General features: G+C 39.5%; 1 protein-coding gene across 1 annotated transcript in view; it reads left to right on the forward strand.

Moving 5' to 3' along the window:
• Window positions 1-851: 851 nt before the first annotated feature.
• Window positions 852-17,180, forward strand: part of LOC111221299 (copine-9-like) — a 91,817-nt gene continuing 75,488 nt past the window's right edge. Inside the window, exons 1-2 of the mRNA XM_022744652.1 lie at window positions 852-1,067; window positions 3,600-3,640. Of these exons, the coding sequence (XP_022600373.1) occupies window positions 988-1,067; window positions 3,600-3,640 (121 nt within the window). The 5' untranslated portion in view covers window positions 852-987. The remainder of the gene's footprint in view (window positions 1,068-3,599; window positions 3,641-17,180) is intronic.

Here is a 17,180-nt window from a genome sequence, read left to right on the forward strand (position 1 = left end):
CATTTGTCTGGAATCATTTACAGAGCAGACTGACACTTGATACGCTGAAACTGATTGAAGTCTTACTGTCTTGGCGTGTAACTGTTTTACTTTTTTTTTTGTAACTTTTTAAACTGTTTTAACATTTCATGCCTTACTATATTATGAGGCTTTTATCATTTTGTATGCCTCATTATACTGTGAAGTTTTTAATGACTGTTTTATGCCTCAGTATACCACAATCACATAATGCACTCATGGGCGTATAATTTATCATCTTACTGTCTACTTGGCTGTGTATCTGAATGCATATTTATCAGTTTTATTAAATATAAAACTTAAGCATTTTAATGGTGCCACAGAACAGAAAATGCTCACAGTTAATCATCAGGCCATATTTCGACACAGAGAAATTTGTCCTGAGGAGATGCAGAGACAGGAGTAGGAGAGAGAAGGTATGAGGAGGTTCAGGTTATTCGTGAAATAAAAGCTTTATAATTTTTGCACGTCTAAGCCTAGAAAAAAAAATCAGTGAACCATGTCGTTTTCAGCCTAGGTAACAGGTGACTACATGTAAATGAATAAATGACACACACAGAGGCAAGGGGAGAGGAAGCACCGTGCTGTTGCCGGTGCCTCCGGTTGGCTGCGCTCTCCTCCTCCTCCTCCTCCTCCCCCTCCTCCCCCTCCTCGGCGCCGGACAGACAAGGGGAGCGCACCGTGAACGCATGAAGGATGGATGAACTTTAAATCTGCCTCACAACTTTCAACGCCTCTCTCTCTCTCTCTCTCTCTCTCTCTCTCTCTCTCCCCGTCCGTCAGTCTCTTTCCCCAGTCTCCTTTCCTCTCCTCCGCCGCTCTCTGCTCCAGAAGCGGAACAAACCAGGAGGGGGGAGAAGATCTCGACAATGGATTTACCGCGATCACGATCCCGCTGTGAATGATCAGACCTGTTTGTTTCTTCTTTCTTTTTTTCTTCGCGGAGGCTCATCAGCGTCTTGAGCCGAGATGATGGCTTCAATAGGGGAATTCGACCCTCTCAACACCAGAGTCCCTGCAACTAAAATAGAAGTTACCGTGTCGTGCAGGTGAGGTGTAACTCTCATATATTTACATACATGTAGATATATGCCACTTTAAACCCAGATTTAAAGTCTGTTATTTCACCCGCGTCGCGTCAAATTTCACCGATATGCTCCATCAAAGTCATTTCAATTAACTGTGTGTGGTGAATGTGAATATGTGAATATTGAGGGTTTTTTTCTTCATCTGATGTAACACCAATACCTGCTTGTATAAACCAAAAGAACATCTATCTATCTATCTATCTATCTATCTATCTATCTATCTATCTATCTATCTATCTATCTATCTATCTATCTATCTATCTATCTATCTGTCTATCAGGTGCTCTGGGTGTAGCAGACCTCTCAGTGTGTTTAAGTGCTTTCCCTCTCATGCGTAACCTTTTACTTTCAGATGCCCTCTGCTCTCAGGTAAATGGTTAATCCCATCACCAATATGCATGAAAGTGACTAGAAATCCTTCAGACTCTGGTGGTTTCTTTGCAGCCAGTGGCCCAGTGGACCACCACTGATAATCACAGGCACTCACAGGTGGAACTGTCGATGTTGATGTGAATTGTTACACAAAATGAAGCTAGAAATGCTGCCAGTGAAATGTACGTTCATTATTAAAAACTGATTTTATAACCCTGAACCAGAACCAGTGCGTACATGTGGCTGAGACAGGCTGCCTTAGCTGAATGGTTGGCTGCTCTGCTCACCAGTAAACACCCAGTCAGGGTATTTTTTTGCAGACTGTCACTCTGCCTTCCTGCCTGCCTGCCTGCCTGCCTGCCTGCCTGCCTGCCTGCCTGGTGGTGCACTGACTGTCTTTCTGATCCACTCCTGAATAATGAATGGCTGTTGGTCCTTTATGGTCCCTCCTGAGATCAGACAGGCTTGAAATGGCCAGACACCTGAGTTAGACAGCCCCCAAAAACCTGGGGAGGGGGGGGGGCTGAGCCCAGAAGAGGAGAGAGATGATCAAGTTGTTTGTGAAATTACATTTCAGACATCTTAAGTATTTATCAAGTTTACATCCTTTTTTTTTGTCTTGAATTATTGGGTTTTTCCAAGATATTTGGTTGTATAATAACACATGCTGGTTACCTTGGGTTGATATAAAGACAGGAAGCAGAAGGAAGCAGTTATCCTGATTCTGTCAGCAGGTAACAAAATCCACCTACCAGCACCTTCACAGCTCACTGATTAACATGTTTTTATGTCCTTAGTTTAATCTGAACAAAAACCGAGAGGTACAAACAAAAAGCTGTGGTTTTACGGGGGAATTATATGTGGGACTAAATAGTCTAATAGTTGCATACATCACCCTCTGTAATGAGCTTTAGAGTTGCTGGTAGGGAGATTATTATTAGATAGATTATTATCTAGCTGTTTCCCCCTGTTTCCAGTATTAATGCTGACTGTAGCTTTCCATGCATGACTGATCTTGACTTCTACTTCTTCTCAGTTTAAAGAATTTGTAAATTTCCCAAAATGTGGAACAATTTCTTAAACACTCCTGCATCTCAGGAACACCTGCAGCAGCCAAACCTGATCAATCAAGTCTCTCTAACTGAAGTCCAACTCGACTGACCACATGGCGGAGCTACAGCAAACACTTTCACATTTTGGTCAATAACTTTGAACTGTGCACTACAGAAACCTTTTTTCCCCCCTACAATCCCATAGAAAATGCTCTTTTCTCTCAAGGCTCCACCCACTTCTAATTTTCTCAGTGTTTAAATTTGATTCAGTCTTTTCCCAGTTTAGTTCATAACATGGCTGAATTTTGAAAAAAAATATATCAGATGAAATTTTAATACAGATAAAATGATAAACAACCTGGGCTTTCAACGCAGACATCATCATAATGTATCTTACAAATGAAGTCTGAGCTGCAAATCTGGACACTTCTGCTTTAAAGGGATGTAAGTTTACATCTATAGTTTTCACACGGACATGTTCAAATTCCACCACACCACCAGATTCCCTGAACGTGAGAGTTGTACAGAGCATGTACATTTTTGCTGAAACTTACACTTTTTTGGTTTTTCATAATGAATTAATTACTAAGGCCCTGCATTAAAGTCAGTGCGTCTCAGTAACCTCCACTTAATGTTTGCAACAATGCTAAAATGTGAAGTGTGTTCACTCATATTGGTAACAATTGGGACTTTTAGAGACTTTGATAGTATGGCAGACATTAATTACAGTAAGTAGTTAATTCAGGAACATCAAGGCAAATGGCTTGTTTATTATTGCGTCCTTATCTTCTTCCTCCTGAAGGTCATCTTCATCAGCCTTTAATCAGTAACCTGGTGTAAATGCAATCTGCATTTTGGGGCAGAGGTTGGCAGCACGATATTTTGAGATGGTTTCACACAGTAATCTGGGGAGCAATTTAAATCTGCCCATTAACTACTTTTAGGGCTTAGCTGAGACTTTTAGAAACTCTCAGGAGAGCAAAGAACAAAAGAAATGTTATTTAAGAAATAAAGTGAAAAAAAAGCCTGAAAGAATCAATTTATTTCTGTTCTTTGTCTGTCTCCACAGGAGTCTTCTGGATGTGGACACGTTCTCCAAGTCAGATCCTGGTAAGTATGAACCCTTTACTGTCTCTGAGTAAGCACTGAAATGTTGGTAATAACAGGAAATTGTTTGTTTTGTTGGTGAATATTACTTTGGGGAATAAATAATTTAATAGCCAATTTTGATATTGAGCTGTGGATCAACTCAATATTTATTTATTGAATTTATTTTTTAAATTGGAAGATGTTTGCTTTCTGTTGTATTTTTTATTTATTAATACATTTATTATTTATTTATACACCAGCATTAGTTGTGCTTCCTTACAGCAAGAATAGTATAGCAGTGAGACATAATGAATACTGGTAAAAAACAAAACAAAAAAAACCCCAAAAAACTGAAGAAGGTCAGAGCTATCAGTGAGTGACGACACTGCTGATAAAATACAAGATAGGGAAAGGACAATAAAGAACAAGGACAAGACTAAGGAGGGAGTGAAAAGTGAAGGTTGTACCCATTCTATCATCATCCTGTGACCTTTCACCCCTCGTTTACAGTCTCAGTGAAGACACAAGGGTGGTTCAACCTTTCTGGAAGGAATTAAATTTACATTCTTCAATCAAATAACAGTAAATAAATTAAGAGCAGAATTATCTCTCTATGGAAATTTAAAAAATGAATGATGCCAACAATTACAGGGAACCTGGAACGTGGAGGGTATTATCCTGCTTATACCACAGCTACTTGCAAACAAAATTACATAACGTAACATACATTAAATAAAAAAGTTTAATCTAGATTTAAAGAGGATGAAATATATTTCCTGGGCATAATGATTCAAACAGGAAACAGGAAAGACGATGGTTCACAAGGCTGAGCCAGGAGTTTTAAAATCCTGACCAGATTTCTCTGATTTCTTTCGTCTTTAATGGTCCCATATTTCACACTTCTCTCCTGTTTTATTTGAAGTGTTATCCATAAGAAGATATATTTGTGGTTTTAAGAATTAAAATCCATCTCAACATAGTTTTACATCTCTCTCTCAGGCTTCTCTCTCGAGCTCTAGCAACAATAGTTCGGTGTTGTTTGACTGTCTGTGGTCTGACTGACTGTTTTCTCAGTGATCGAATAAAAATATGGCAGATTCCAGGTAAACAATCAGAGAAACCAAATCCTGCAAGGTTGGATGGTGGGTCCAGGTGGGCGGAGCTTGGGGCATGACTGAGGGCGGTGACTGCTTTGTTGTGACATCACAAAGTTACAGAAGTCCTGACGGCTCATTTTAAGGCTCAGTTTCTGAATACAGGCTGTGTGCATTTCTCTGTGGACTGAGGCTTTGATACTTTCACAGTATTAATATAGAACCTAGACCTGCTTTATAATAAAAAAAAGACATAAAAATCTCACTTTATCCAATATGGGACCTATAACATATTCAGCATAACGACAGACCCCCACTCCCCCTACATGATATTATTAAAACTGTCGGTTTCTCTTTCCCTCTCACTCTGTTATGTGACTTCTCCTCATCTCATTTTCCTCTCGTCTTTCCACTGTAGCTCTCACTCAGACCCACAGGCCACAGCTTCACTGTGGCTAATGTAGCTAAATTTCAAAGTCTCGCTTTTTCCTCCACCGACCTTTAGTTGATATGAATTTTCAGTTTCATGCAAATATTAAACGCGTTTGAAGTTAAATATGCTTGGTCTATACTGACAAGCTATTTCTTTTATTTTATTGGTTATTCACTGGTCTGGTCGCTAGATGTTAATTCAGCCAGACAATCACAGTCAAGGTGTAGACGGGTTTCCAGCGATGTTTTCAGTCCGATGTAGGTGCACAGTTGGTGCAGAAAACATGAAAAAATTGACTGAGATCTTGGGTAGATGGGAAGATTAACATGAAACGTTGTTTTTGTGCCTTAAATTGCATAAATCACAGAAGTAATGGGTGGAAATGTTCACTATCTGAAGAAGGATACCTCCTGGTTAGCTGAGAGCGGAGAATTAGTTATTAGTTCCAGCGATTTTCTCAGAACCTGGATTTTATATGGTGCAATGTACTGAAGATGGATGTGTCTGCTCACAAGCTGGAGAGTTTTCAGTCAGACTGTTTTAATGTGACGCAGCTCACACTGTTATTCTGGTTATGACTGTTAACTGAATTGTGTCCGACTCCATAATCAATACTTTGCTGATCAGTTTAACGTGTGTGTGTGGAGTTTGGTGTGTGTGAGACTCAGACTTATGGCTTTGGATGGAATAAGCATCACATTATTACAAAAATCAAACTGATGTGCTGCATCTTCTTTCATGATCCTGTGGATGATGATTCATATTTATTAGATCCTGTATTGACAGAGTTTGTTATGAGTGAAGCGCTGCCTGTCTTCACTGAAGTCAACAAATATGCGTTTGCACTAATGTAACATCTGGCATGTAACGGAGAGATTGGGCCTCATTCACCAATATCTTCTTAAGTATTCTCTTAAATTCTTTCTTAAGTTGCTCTTAAGAAAGTTCTTAAGAAAACTCTTGGTCAAACGCAAAAGGAACTTTAATAGTTCTGAAGTGGAGGTACTGCTGCAGGAAGGGAGCCACAAATAAGCAGTTAAGTGTTAATGTAGTGGTCATTTATTTTCAGAGACCATAATGCTTTGTAAAATAACAGAAGTTATTTTTTAAAAAATATTATAAATGACAAGAATATTATTGTAATTTAAATAATATAATATTATATAACTGTAGAACAGAAGAAAACGCAATAACCACTTATTTTGCTCAAACCCGTCAGCACTCAAATGTGCATAAGAGTGCTCTTGAGTGTGTGTAGATTCTGTTCTTACCTAAGAACAAATCCCAAATAAGAAAATCTGTGTAAAAAGTGCGTAAGTGGGTTTTAAGAAGAAATTTCCTCTTAAGAATGGTTGGTGAATGAGGCCCATTATGTTTTTTTCAAACCTCAGTAATATCTTGAGACTATTTCTTCAAATTTGGCATAAATATCCACTTTGACTCAACGGATTAGATTTTGGTGGTCAAAGGTCAAAGGTCAAGGTCGCTGTGATTTCACAAAACACATTATTGGTCTCTTGATATGGGATGTGATATCTTAAAACCACCTCAAGGGAATTTGTTTAAATGTTCAAACAGAGATGAACTGATTAGATTTTTGTGGGTAAAGATCAAAGGTCAAGGTCACAGTGACCTCACGTTCTTGTGAATGTGATAAATCAGGAACGCCCAGAGGGAATTTCAATCCTCTGGCACAAAGGTCAACTTCACTGTGACATCATGATGTTCTGCAAAAACACCTCTGGCCATTATTCAACGCTGTGACTCAGGAAGGGGAGATTGTGACCATGTTTCCTTACAATACAAGCGTGAGGTGGTAATTGTAGTTGATAAGTAATATAGAGCTAAGACAGGAAACTGACAACGCATGGACGAGTTAGCGACCATTACCACCACCACCACCAGCACCACCAGAGAAATCTTACATATAGCACATTTAAGCTGTCATGACATTATGGTTACGGGTGTCCTATCGCCCTTCTGTGCACATCCCAAATGTCTGAATGTTAAAAATTCAGGTTATAACTGGATAACCATGAGTTTATTTGTTTTTGAATGCTTTATTCTGTGTTGGGAATAGTCAGCTGATGATGTGGACGGCCAAACATCTCTACACTGGAAATAGCCTGGCTCTCTCTCTGTTAATTACGCACAAGAAACATCATGGTGGAGCTCTTATAGATTTCATTGCATTTTCAAAGCACTTGCTGAATGAAGAAAATAATATGAAGGCAGTTAAAAGACATAAAGTGCTGCACAAGAGAGAAATGAATGATCTTTAGAGTGACAGGAATAGGAACAGGCTATTGTTAGTCAGAAAGTGAAGAAGGGACAGAAGATGTTAGCCTGTTGTTTCATTTCAACTGTAAAACATTATTAATCAAACTTAAGACTGACACACTTTTCTAGCATTCTTATAAGGCTCCAGCTGCAGCTATGTTTAATCCAGAATAAACAATAAGCATTTTTAGCTGCACTGATGTTTTGGAAGCGCTGTCACTGAGCGCAGTCATCAGAGCAAAGAGTGTGGCAGATATAGACAAGTGCCAAGGAAATGTTTTAGTTGAGTGTGGGTTTGCCTACACAGAGAGCTGTGTAGCGTATCCTCTCTGCACCTGGTAATCCAAACTGCTCTGTCACATGTTTTAGTTGTGTAACCCCTTCGCCCTGATGACAGTAAAGCTTTTCTACCTTTTACCAGTAGCTTGTGAGATGAAAAGCAGTGTGGTACTTTTGAGAGCCCACAGGGTGCCGCTTTCTCAGACAGATGTTATAATTAATCAGCCAGATAGTTGTGCTTTAAACGAGTTACACAAATCACAGCTGGAGAGCACAGCTGTCTAACTCCTCACCCAGGCTGGTCTTGAGGTCCTGGTGATAATGTCTGTGGCTGGTTACAGATGTGACGGCGGCCCGAGGAGTCAGTGGTGCTCCAAGCAGTGGAGACAGGGAAAAAGTCAGTCTAACATAAACAGATGTGATGAACAGTAGCATGTGCTGCCTGTTGCTATGTGCACCACAGCTGGAAGATGTAATTAAGAGAGACGCTATTAACGATTGTAAATGGAAAAGCACAGCCAGCGCAGGCAAAGAGGAAAGGTAGATTCAAGAGTTCAAGATTTGTTTTTTTTTCTTTTGGATCAATTCTCAACACTTGCGTTTTGCATGTGGACATATTGAAAGTGGTGGACAACTGCAAATTACCAAATTGAAGTCAAGAAGGGACACCACAAATCGATAACTGTCATATTTTGTGGTGAACAAGCTTTTGTTGTTGTTTTTGTTGTTGTTGTTGTTATTGTTGTTGTTGTTGTTTTGGGTTCTTGTTGGGTCGTTGTAAGATGCTGCTATACTTAAATAAAAAGACAATAAGTTTAGTTTTAAAAAGTCAGAACAGTAGAATAGAAACAGAGGAAAGTAGGAAGTAGAATTGAATTCCTGAAAATTGCACAATAAGAGCTTGATGTTTAGTAATACCCCATACAGCAATGTAAATGTAAATGTTAAGAGTGATGTTGCCATATATGTCACCTATAAGGGATGTGTATAAATATATATATATATGGACTCACTCCCTTCGAAAGAAACGCCATATATATATAAATGAAGAAATAACATGAAATACCCAAAGTAAAATTTGTACATGTACATATAATAAAAATAAATATCATAATAAAATAAAGTATCTATGATGAATTTTATATGGTATATCATGTTGTGACCATATTTTTTAATGACAAGTTTTAAAACAACACAAAAATTCTATATGTTTATTACTGTTTTTCTTAATAATTTCTCACTTTAAACATGTCTATCTTTCCATTCTTGGAAATGGGTCTCAGACTTTTGGACCAACATATATTGACAGGATTTGGGACGGATATGTTTAAGCATATAATATAAGCATACATAAATAAACACACATATTTGTATTGGCAAGACATATGAAATTTCTGCAATTTCTAATAGGTTTTATATATTATTTTTACTTGTGTGTTTTTATTTTATGTTAATTATGGAATCCAATATATGTGCATAATATTACATTTGCATATGACAGAAATTTGCAAATTAGGTTGAGGTGAAACATTTGCATAAATCTGCATCTCAGGAGTGAAACAGGAGGACAGTATTCAAACAGTACATCTTGATATGCAGTAGATACCGTTGGTTGGAAATGTAATTTAAAAGTACGGCTGTAGCAATAAATTGGTCTGTGTCGTTTCCTATATTAAACTTTCTTGGGGTCCTGACAGTCCTCCTTTAAGCTTTGATCATTCTGAGCTTTCATGCACATATAATGATATAAAGTGGGTCATTTTACATCACCTTGTGAACCGCTGCCACCTGACCTGTTGGCTTTAATAAGTGCATAATGACTCAAACTGAGGTAGGTGGTGAAGTATATCACATCCATTAGCTACAAGACCTTTTAGATACGTTTGTAATAAAAGGTAAAGTTCCCCTTCGGCATCAAAGCATCCAGGACTGCTGCTGAGCACCATGTCTCCAGAGGTGTCTGAGGTAGGCTATATTTGTACTGTTTATGAGATTTTTTTTTCTGTCAAGTTACACCACATCTCTCCCAGTCGCTGTCACTCACAGTACCTTTTTATGCCTCCGTGCCAAAAGACAGAAAAACGGCGCAGCCAAAATGACCCGAAAATGTTTCATTTTAACGATGAGCTCATTATGTAGTCCTCTAAATTGAGCTCCTTGGGTAGTGAGTAGGGAGTAGTGAACGAGTGAGTGATTTCGGACACAACTTATGACTCAAGGATGTACTGATTAGATTTTGATGGTCAATGGTCAAAGGTCAAAGGTCAACGTCACTGTGACCTCACAAAACACGTTTTTGGCCATAACTGACAAATTGGTGTTCTAATTATGACACAATTAAACACAAATGTCTATACGGATAAAATCATGAAGTGATGACATTTTATAGCCAAATGGTCAAAGGTCAGCTTCACTGTGGCGTCATAATGTTCTGCACAAACATTATTCAATGCAGTTACTCAGGCGGGGGAGATTGTGACTGTAATGCCTGCAACTTGGCTGGTTGGCAGGGGGATACAACCGCAAGGCGCTTATTCTAGTTTAAAATGTAATTATTGCCAGTGCGAGCTTTGTCGGTGGTTTCTTATCATATTTTGTGTGGTATCACAGTGTGTTTGTCTGAGTGAGGCAGAAAGGTTTGGACAGGATTCAGATGGCCTCTCCAGCATGAACCAGTTTTCAGCTCTGTCAGGAACCCCTCCCCGGAAAACAATCATTTCAGTGGCTGTGTCAGCTGACACATTGTGTTGGGGAAATACAAGAAAGTGCATATACCTAGTAGATGTATTTTTTTTAGTGATTGTTTTTGTGACCGTCAACGGGGAGGATAAAATAATTGTCGCCTAAGTTACATGTTAAACCCCTTCCTCACAGTCTTAAAGCAGTGTGTCGGCATCTGATCAGCCTTCAATCTCATGGATGTGCAGTATTAATCAAACCAGTCTTCTCAGATAGTTGCAAACTGCCACTTATCTAACCATTTAGGGAAAACCCCACCAATCAACTCAGCCCAGAACAAGTCACTGTCACAGGAAGCTGAAATGACTGACAGACTTAACAACCTCTTATCTGACAACACGTTCGCCGCTGTCCAGGAAATTACAGCGACTGAGCTGCAACAGCCCATTGATCCCTGACATCTAAAGTGACATCTCTGAACACAGCGATCATCGTAATGTAACTGTAACCAGAATGCATCACTTTTAGTTCATAAAAAAATGTCGAGAGCTGTTGTTGTATCCACTTGTTATTGGTACAAGTATTGGAATACACTTGTCCACAGGTGTTTTCATAAGTTGGACTCCTGATATGTTTCCTCTCACAGCTGCTCCCTGCTGCATGCGTCCAGCCTTTACGACAGTCGAGTCTCAGCTGCTGTACATTCGATGGCAAATTTACATGGGACCGAAAGCCAAGGCAGTAATGTGACTGTGGTTTATGAATGGAAAGATGTATAGTAATGAACCGTGTGGGTGCCATACAGGAGAGAGGAGATTGACCCATTCAATTAGTCAGTTGTTCTTTTTCCCCTTCGCATGTAAATGATTTAATCAAATTATACAGGCTTAATCAGGGCTACACGTATGGCAGGACTGCTCATTGTGTACATACTAAATATAGTAAGAATACAGTAAGCAGAAATACACAATATACAATCAGATCAAAAAGAGTTTGTTAGCTTCAGAGATGAAGGTGAGTTAATCACTCTAATATCATTCAGATTTAATAGGTAGCATTCGGTAAGTGGGCCAGCAGCATCACAGAGGCTCGAGAGGAAGCTGTGGTTTGGTTAATGAGGTGAAGAGAAAAAGGGAAGAGATGGAATTATGAAAGAAAAGACAAACTGAAAAAAAAATAACAGGGCACACATTGACACACATCTGAGCCTGCTGTGTTCACCACAACCAAAGCAATAATGTGCTCAATTGCTATTTGAGTGAGTGAGTGTGGATAATAAATTTTCATTATTCGATCACTATCATTAGTCACTACTCCCTACTTATTATTCAGGGAATTAAAAAATAAATTATTACACTTACTGTGCATTTTATTAGGAACACCTGCATACCTGCTTATGCATGTAGACTAAATGTTCACATCAAACTTCAGAATTGGGGGGGGGGTTGGTGTCAGACAGGCTGGTTTCTGGAGTGTTACTGAAACTGCTGATCTCCTGGGATTTTCACACACAACAGTCTCTAGAGTTTTTACTCAAAGTGGAGCCAAAAACTAAAGCATCCAGTGAGCAGAGGCCAGAAGATGTTGTGGATTTAAAGTTTTAACTGGAGCCACAAACCACCGGGAAGCAAGGATTGCAATCAGTTGTTCAGTTTATGTGATGGGGATGCTGATATCTAGGAAAATACAAAATCTGGCCTTTATAGGTTCAGCAAAATAGATTTTAACTGGCTCCATTAGTGAATTTAACAGCTGCGTCCGGGCCGTTCCTGCGCCTTGATCCCAATGAATAAGTCCAAGGTTAAATTTCTGTCCCAGTCCGACCATGAAGCCATGAATGGAACCGTTGCTTGACTTGGAGTAGTATGGCTCCGAGTCAAGCAACGGCTTGACTCAATGTGTAAGTAACTTCATGGCTACATAATGTTACATGTCTGTTTTCATTAGTGACCGGATATAGCAGACATGATAATTTAGCTAACCTGTCGTCACCCATATTATAAATGTGTTCGGCTAATGTTGCTATAGCTAGCTGGCTAACTGTCAGCATTGCTGCGAAGCATATCGCGGCAATGCTAGCGTGGGCTAATGGTTTTGGCTGTATTGTTTTTTTGTTGACTCTTGTAGACAGGGTAACTTTATTCACTTGTGCTTCTTATTGTCTGTTTAGTGTCCCATTTCACTGGGCTTAGTAACACCTTGCTGACTGAGAACGGGAGGGGATGGGAGGGGAGGGGTTGGGGGGGTTGTGGCTGAACATAAGCTCAATAATGTCAGAAAGCAAAAGTGGTTTCATGACAGTGAGTTCAGTGAACTTCAGTGGCCTCCCCAGGCACCAGTTCTGAGTCCAGTAGAACACCTTCGGGATGTAATGGAACAGGGGATTGGCAACATGAATGTGCAGCTGACAAATCTGAAGAAATTTGCAGAGTCTCAGGGGAAAGTTTCCAACATCTTGTGGAATCAATGCCACAAAGAACTGAGACTATTTTGAGAGCAAAGGGAAGCCCTAGAATCACAATCAGAATCACATACAGTTTTATTTGTCACTTCCATAATATACACTTGCATACATGGGAGCGAGATATCGTTCTCCTCCAGTCAGGGGGATATGGCAGTGACATGTTAAAAACACAGAGACACATATCACAAACAAGACACATATTAAGAAGACTAAACACATATAATTTGACATGTTCGTACACTATCAAATATAGCAGATAGCATCAGCAGAAAAAATAATAGGTTATATAATGTATATAATGATAAATAAGGAGCACTGCTAATATGAAATGGATTTGAAAACCAGACAATTGCTCCATCAAAAAACCTGTATCTTTATAAAAACACCTCATAGAGCTCAGTGGAAATGCTGCTCAATCTCTGTTTTTCTGTGTTCCTTCTCACCATCAAAAAGAAGTAGGGTAATTGCTAGACTGAGACTATTGAGACATGCTGCTTCTGCTGCACTAGCTGCAATCATTTCAGAATTCCCAGATGTGAACCATTTCCTCATATATGATGTCAGATTACATCCTCTTCTGGGGATTGTATTGTCACATAGCATCAGTTTTATTATCTTTATTTCCAAGATGAACACCCATCTCTGGACTTGTTGCCAGTCTATGACAGTGATGACATATAGAGTCAAACAACCATTCACACTCACATTCACACATACGGGCAATTTAGAGTCACCAATTAACTTAAACCTGTATGTCTTTGGATTGTGGGCGGAAGCCGTAGCACCCGGAGGAACACGGGGAGAACATGCAAACTCCACACAGAAAGGCCTGTCAGGGCCGGCAGGTTTGAACACAGAACCTTCTTGACATGAGGCGACAGTGCTAACCACTGCCCCAGCATGCTGCCCTGACAGGAAATTGTTTCACTCCATTGTGTGACTGCCAGTGTCAGCTTGTGAACATCTTTGTTGGGTAACGTTAACACCATACAGGTTCCACAGGAAACACACAAAAGGTCTGTTATGTGGTATGGTGGTTTTCCATATTTTTCAAGGCACTGCAGGTACACCCAGCTCTAGCAGTGAAGGTCATTGCTTGTTGTGCCATTTTGCACAACTTCTGCTTTAGAGATGGAGGTACACTTGAGCCTGTGGAAGAGCCACTTGGGCCAGATGATGGAGGTGGTGAGCATCAGCCAGACTTGCACTGTGGGGAGCAGGTGTGTGGGCGCATTGCTACGGCTCTTTCAGCACCGAACAACACTCCTCTTCATGACCATGACTGTTACTAAAGAGACACATTAAAGTCAAAACTCAACACAAGTTTTTTTTTTTAAGTTTCATACATCAGTGGTTTATCATGAATGTAAATAGCTTCAATTACCATGGCTATTGCAGTGTAATAGCACTGTAATAGCAACTAGTACAACAACAAGTAATTAGTGTATCAACATGACAAATATGTCAAGTTAGTCAAAATAAACAGTTCATTTATTTTTGTTATAAACACACATCATAATAATAAATCCAATCAGTGTCATTCACATGATTTAACTCTATTCACAATTTACATTTATTATTGAAAACTGATAAAACACTCTTTAATCCATATCATGAAATGTTGGAAAATTAATGTTGTGGTTTTCTTCTTGCTCTATGTCCTCCTGTTTTTTTGCCGATTGTGCACAGAACAACGCAGGAGCAACAGCATGGCAGGAGAGGTGCTCCAGGGTGCGCTAGGATTTTATAACTCTGGGACCCACACTTTAACTTTTCTCTGACTCGGTGGAAAACTGATGTTTCCACATCACAGATGCTGAACAAAGAGTCTTATGATCCGTTAGTATTCGGTGCACTGTGGTGCACTTGACGTTTCCTTTCCTGTCGTTGGTCTCGTGGTGATCATGTAGATCATCTGCTTAATCAGTGAAAGTGAAGGCAGGTGTGCATCTAATCAGTTAATGAGTGGGCACTGTTAAGTTGTGGAAGGAAGATAAATCTGTTCTGTGGCGAGTAATATTCTGTTAAAGTTTGTGCACTCAAGTACAGATAAAGAAATCCTTCGTCAGCTGTAACTTAGAAATCTTATCGATATCGATGCTTTGTGCATTTCTCTGTATTCGTTCTGTCCCTCCAAAGGTTCATTTTTACTCCTTTCATTCATATTCTTGCGCCCAACTCTGCGTCTTCAACACTCTCCATTTATGACTGCTGGTACAATGAAACCAGCCATCTGAAAATGTCACCTTGAGTCTTGGGAAATGTTTTTGAAGTTATTTTTCAGGTTCATTTAGTAACATATTTTTGTTAAAAAGTGTCAGTTTGCACACAGATTCCAGTTTACATATCTGCCTCTTCATCATCCATTTACTGCCCTTAAAGAAGTTTTGCTTTTGCTACATAACTAACATTAACATTAACAGCTATTTACGTACTAGTCTAGAAGAAATGTTACTCACCAAGAGCTGTTTCCAGCCGTGGAAAGCAACACCAATGTTAACTCTTGCCTCTATCACTTCTTTTCTTCTACTTCAGTTAGCATGCTAACCAGCTAGCCCCGGCCTGTCTTGTCACTTTCCAATAGCAACTCACTGTAGCCTCCAGTGTACTCTGAAGACCTATCACTAATTAGAGGGCGTATTATAACCTCTTATCTTGTAAATGCAATGATGGCCAAAGCTCTTGTCAAGTGTCAATTAACACCACCCGCTCCTGGTAAGAAACCACCAACTTACAGATAGCCCCTTTAATATAGCATGGCAGCACTATAGCTGCTTATCTCTGTTAGATATTAGAGTAAATTAAATAGTGCTCTATTTGACTGCTTGTAGTCTTGGAAATCTGATGGCTGTTTTTTGACCTTCAACTGTATCTTACGGTGTTAATCAGCGAGGTCTATTTCCAAAGTCAAGTCTGAAAACTTCATGTTTAAGAGCATATTTTACAACATATTGTATCTGCCTGTTGGATATGTGGAAGCAGAGGGGAAAAACAGAGCTGCTGAGAAGTAGAAGCACAAGTGAAGAAAGACCGAGTCAAAAAGCCTGCCAGAGACTTTGAGGCTGTGATGATGAGAGTGCATATTATTATGTGAGGTTTTTCAGGGATCAAAGCCAGTGATCAATGCCACATCTACAGTAGGCACAGGCGCCACAAGAGAGATAACAACGCAACCACAGAGCGTGGCAGCACATGACTGCACATTTGGGATACATACAAAAATAGAAAGAAAGAACAAATTAGAGGCAGAACTCAGAAGCTTTGACTCTTCATCTCAGATGGTACTTTATGATACTTCAGATATCCAGTTAGTGATATTCACTCTCATTCCGATGCAGTATTGAATGACTGTTCTGTTTGTTATACCTGAGGTAGTCAGAGTCTCGGCCCTGATTCGATTTTCCTCAAGAATTTAATGAGGAAAAATTATGTAAATTAATTTTTTCCCCCCTTTTTAGAGTTTTAGTTCTCAGCCTTTGCCAACAGTTTTGAGCCAAAAGTTTGTTTGCGCCATGTGTTTGTGTGTCTCAGCCTTTGTACAAGAATGTGCAAAAGATACCAAGGCAATTCTCTGATGCTCTTCTCCTTATCTCATTTATTGATGACTCAGAGTTTGTCCTTGGGGATGTTGTATCATGTTGCCTGGTCGCCGGGTAAATTAAATTTGAGTTTTTCTTACTCCACCATCAAATTACCTGATGCCTCTCTGCATCTGCCCACACATGGAGGATGCATAACTTCGCAATCAATGTGTGTTTCTCTCTAAAGTGAAGAACCAGGACGCCAGGATTGCAAGTAGTGATTTTGTTATTGATGTTTCAGATGGACAAGAATAAATAGAAGCACTGAAGGCAGAAGACAAACATATGAGAGACAATATATTTCCAGTTCAGTGCTCTTGCTCTTCACACGCAAGAAATCTTCTCTTCCCTGTTTCTTATTCATTCGACTTGTACTTTTATGCTAGGGTGTATTGCAGATCCTTTTTTTTTTCTTACTGTTGACACTGAGAACTTTCTTTTTACTTTGAATTCACTGCGCTTTAGGAAGATCATGCACTCCAGTCTTGCACTATTCAGGGTTATGGCCTCAAATCCATTCTTTGTCTCGTACTTGTCTCATTCTTGGCTACCGGTCTTGCCTGTTACAGAATGCAATGTTTGCTGAGTCGAGTTTTTCTTTTTTTTTTCTTTTTTGCCTTCCTCTCAAATGTTTGTCAATTTAAATGTTTTCAAAGCTGCAAAAATCAAAGCTCAAATTACTAATGTGAAATATTGTGCAAGGAGTTTCTCACACCGACTCTGCAGCTCAGCTCTGTGGAGAGTTTTAGCA

This window comes from Seriola dumerili, unplaced genomic scaffold (assembly GCF_002260705.1).
Source record: "Seriola dumerili isolate Sdu_G_001 unplaced genomic scaffold, Sdu_1.0 BDQW01000083.1, whole genome shotgun sequence".
Taxonomy (NCBI): domain Eukaryota; kingdom Metazoa; phylum Chordata; class Actinopteri; order Carangiformes; family Carangidae; genus Seriola; species Seriola dumerili.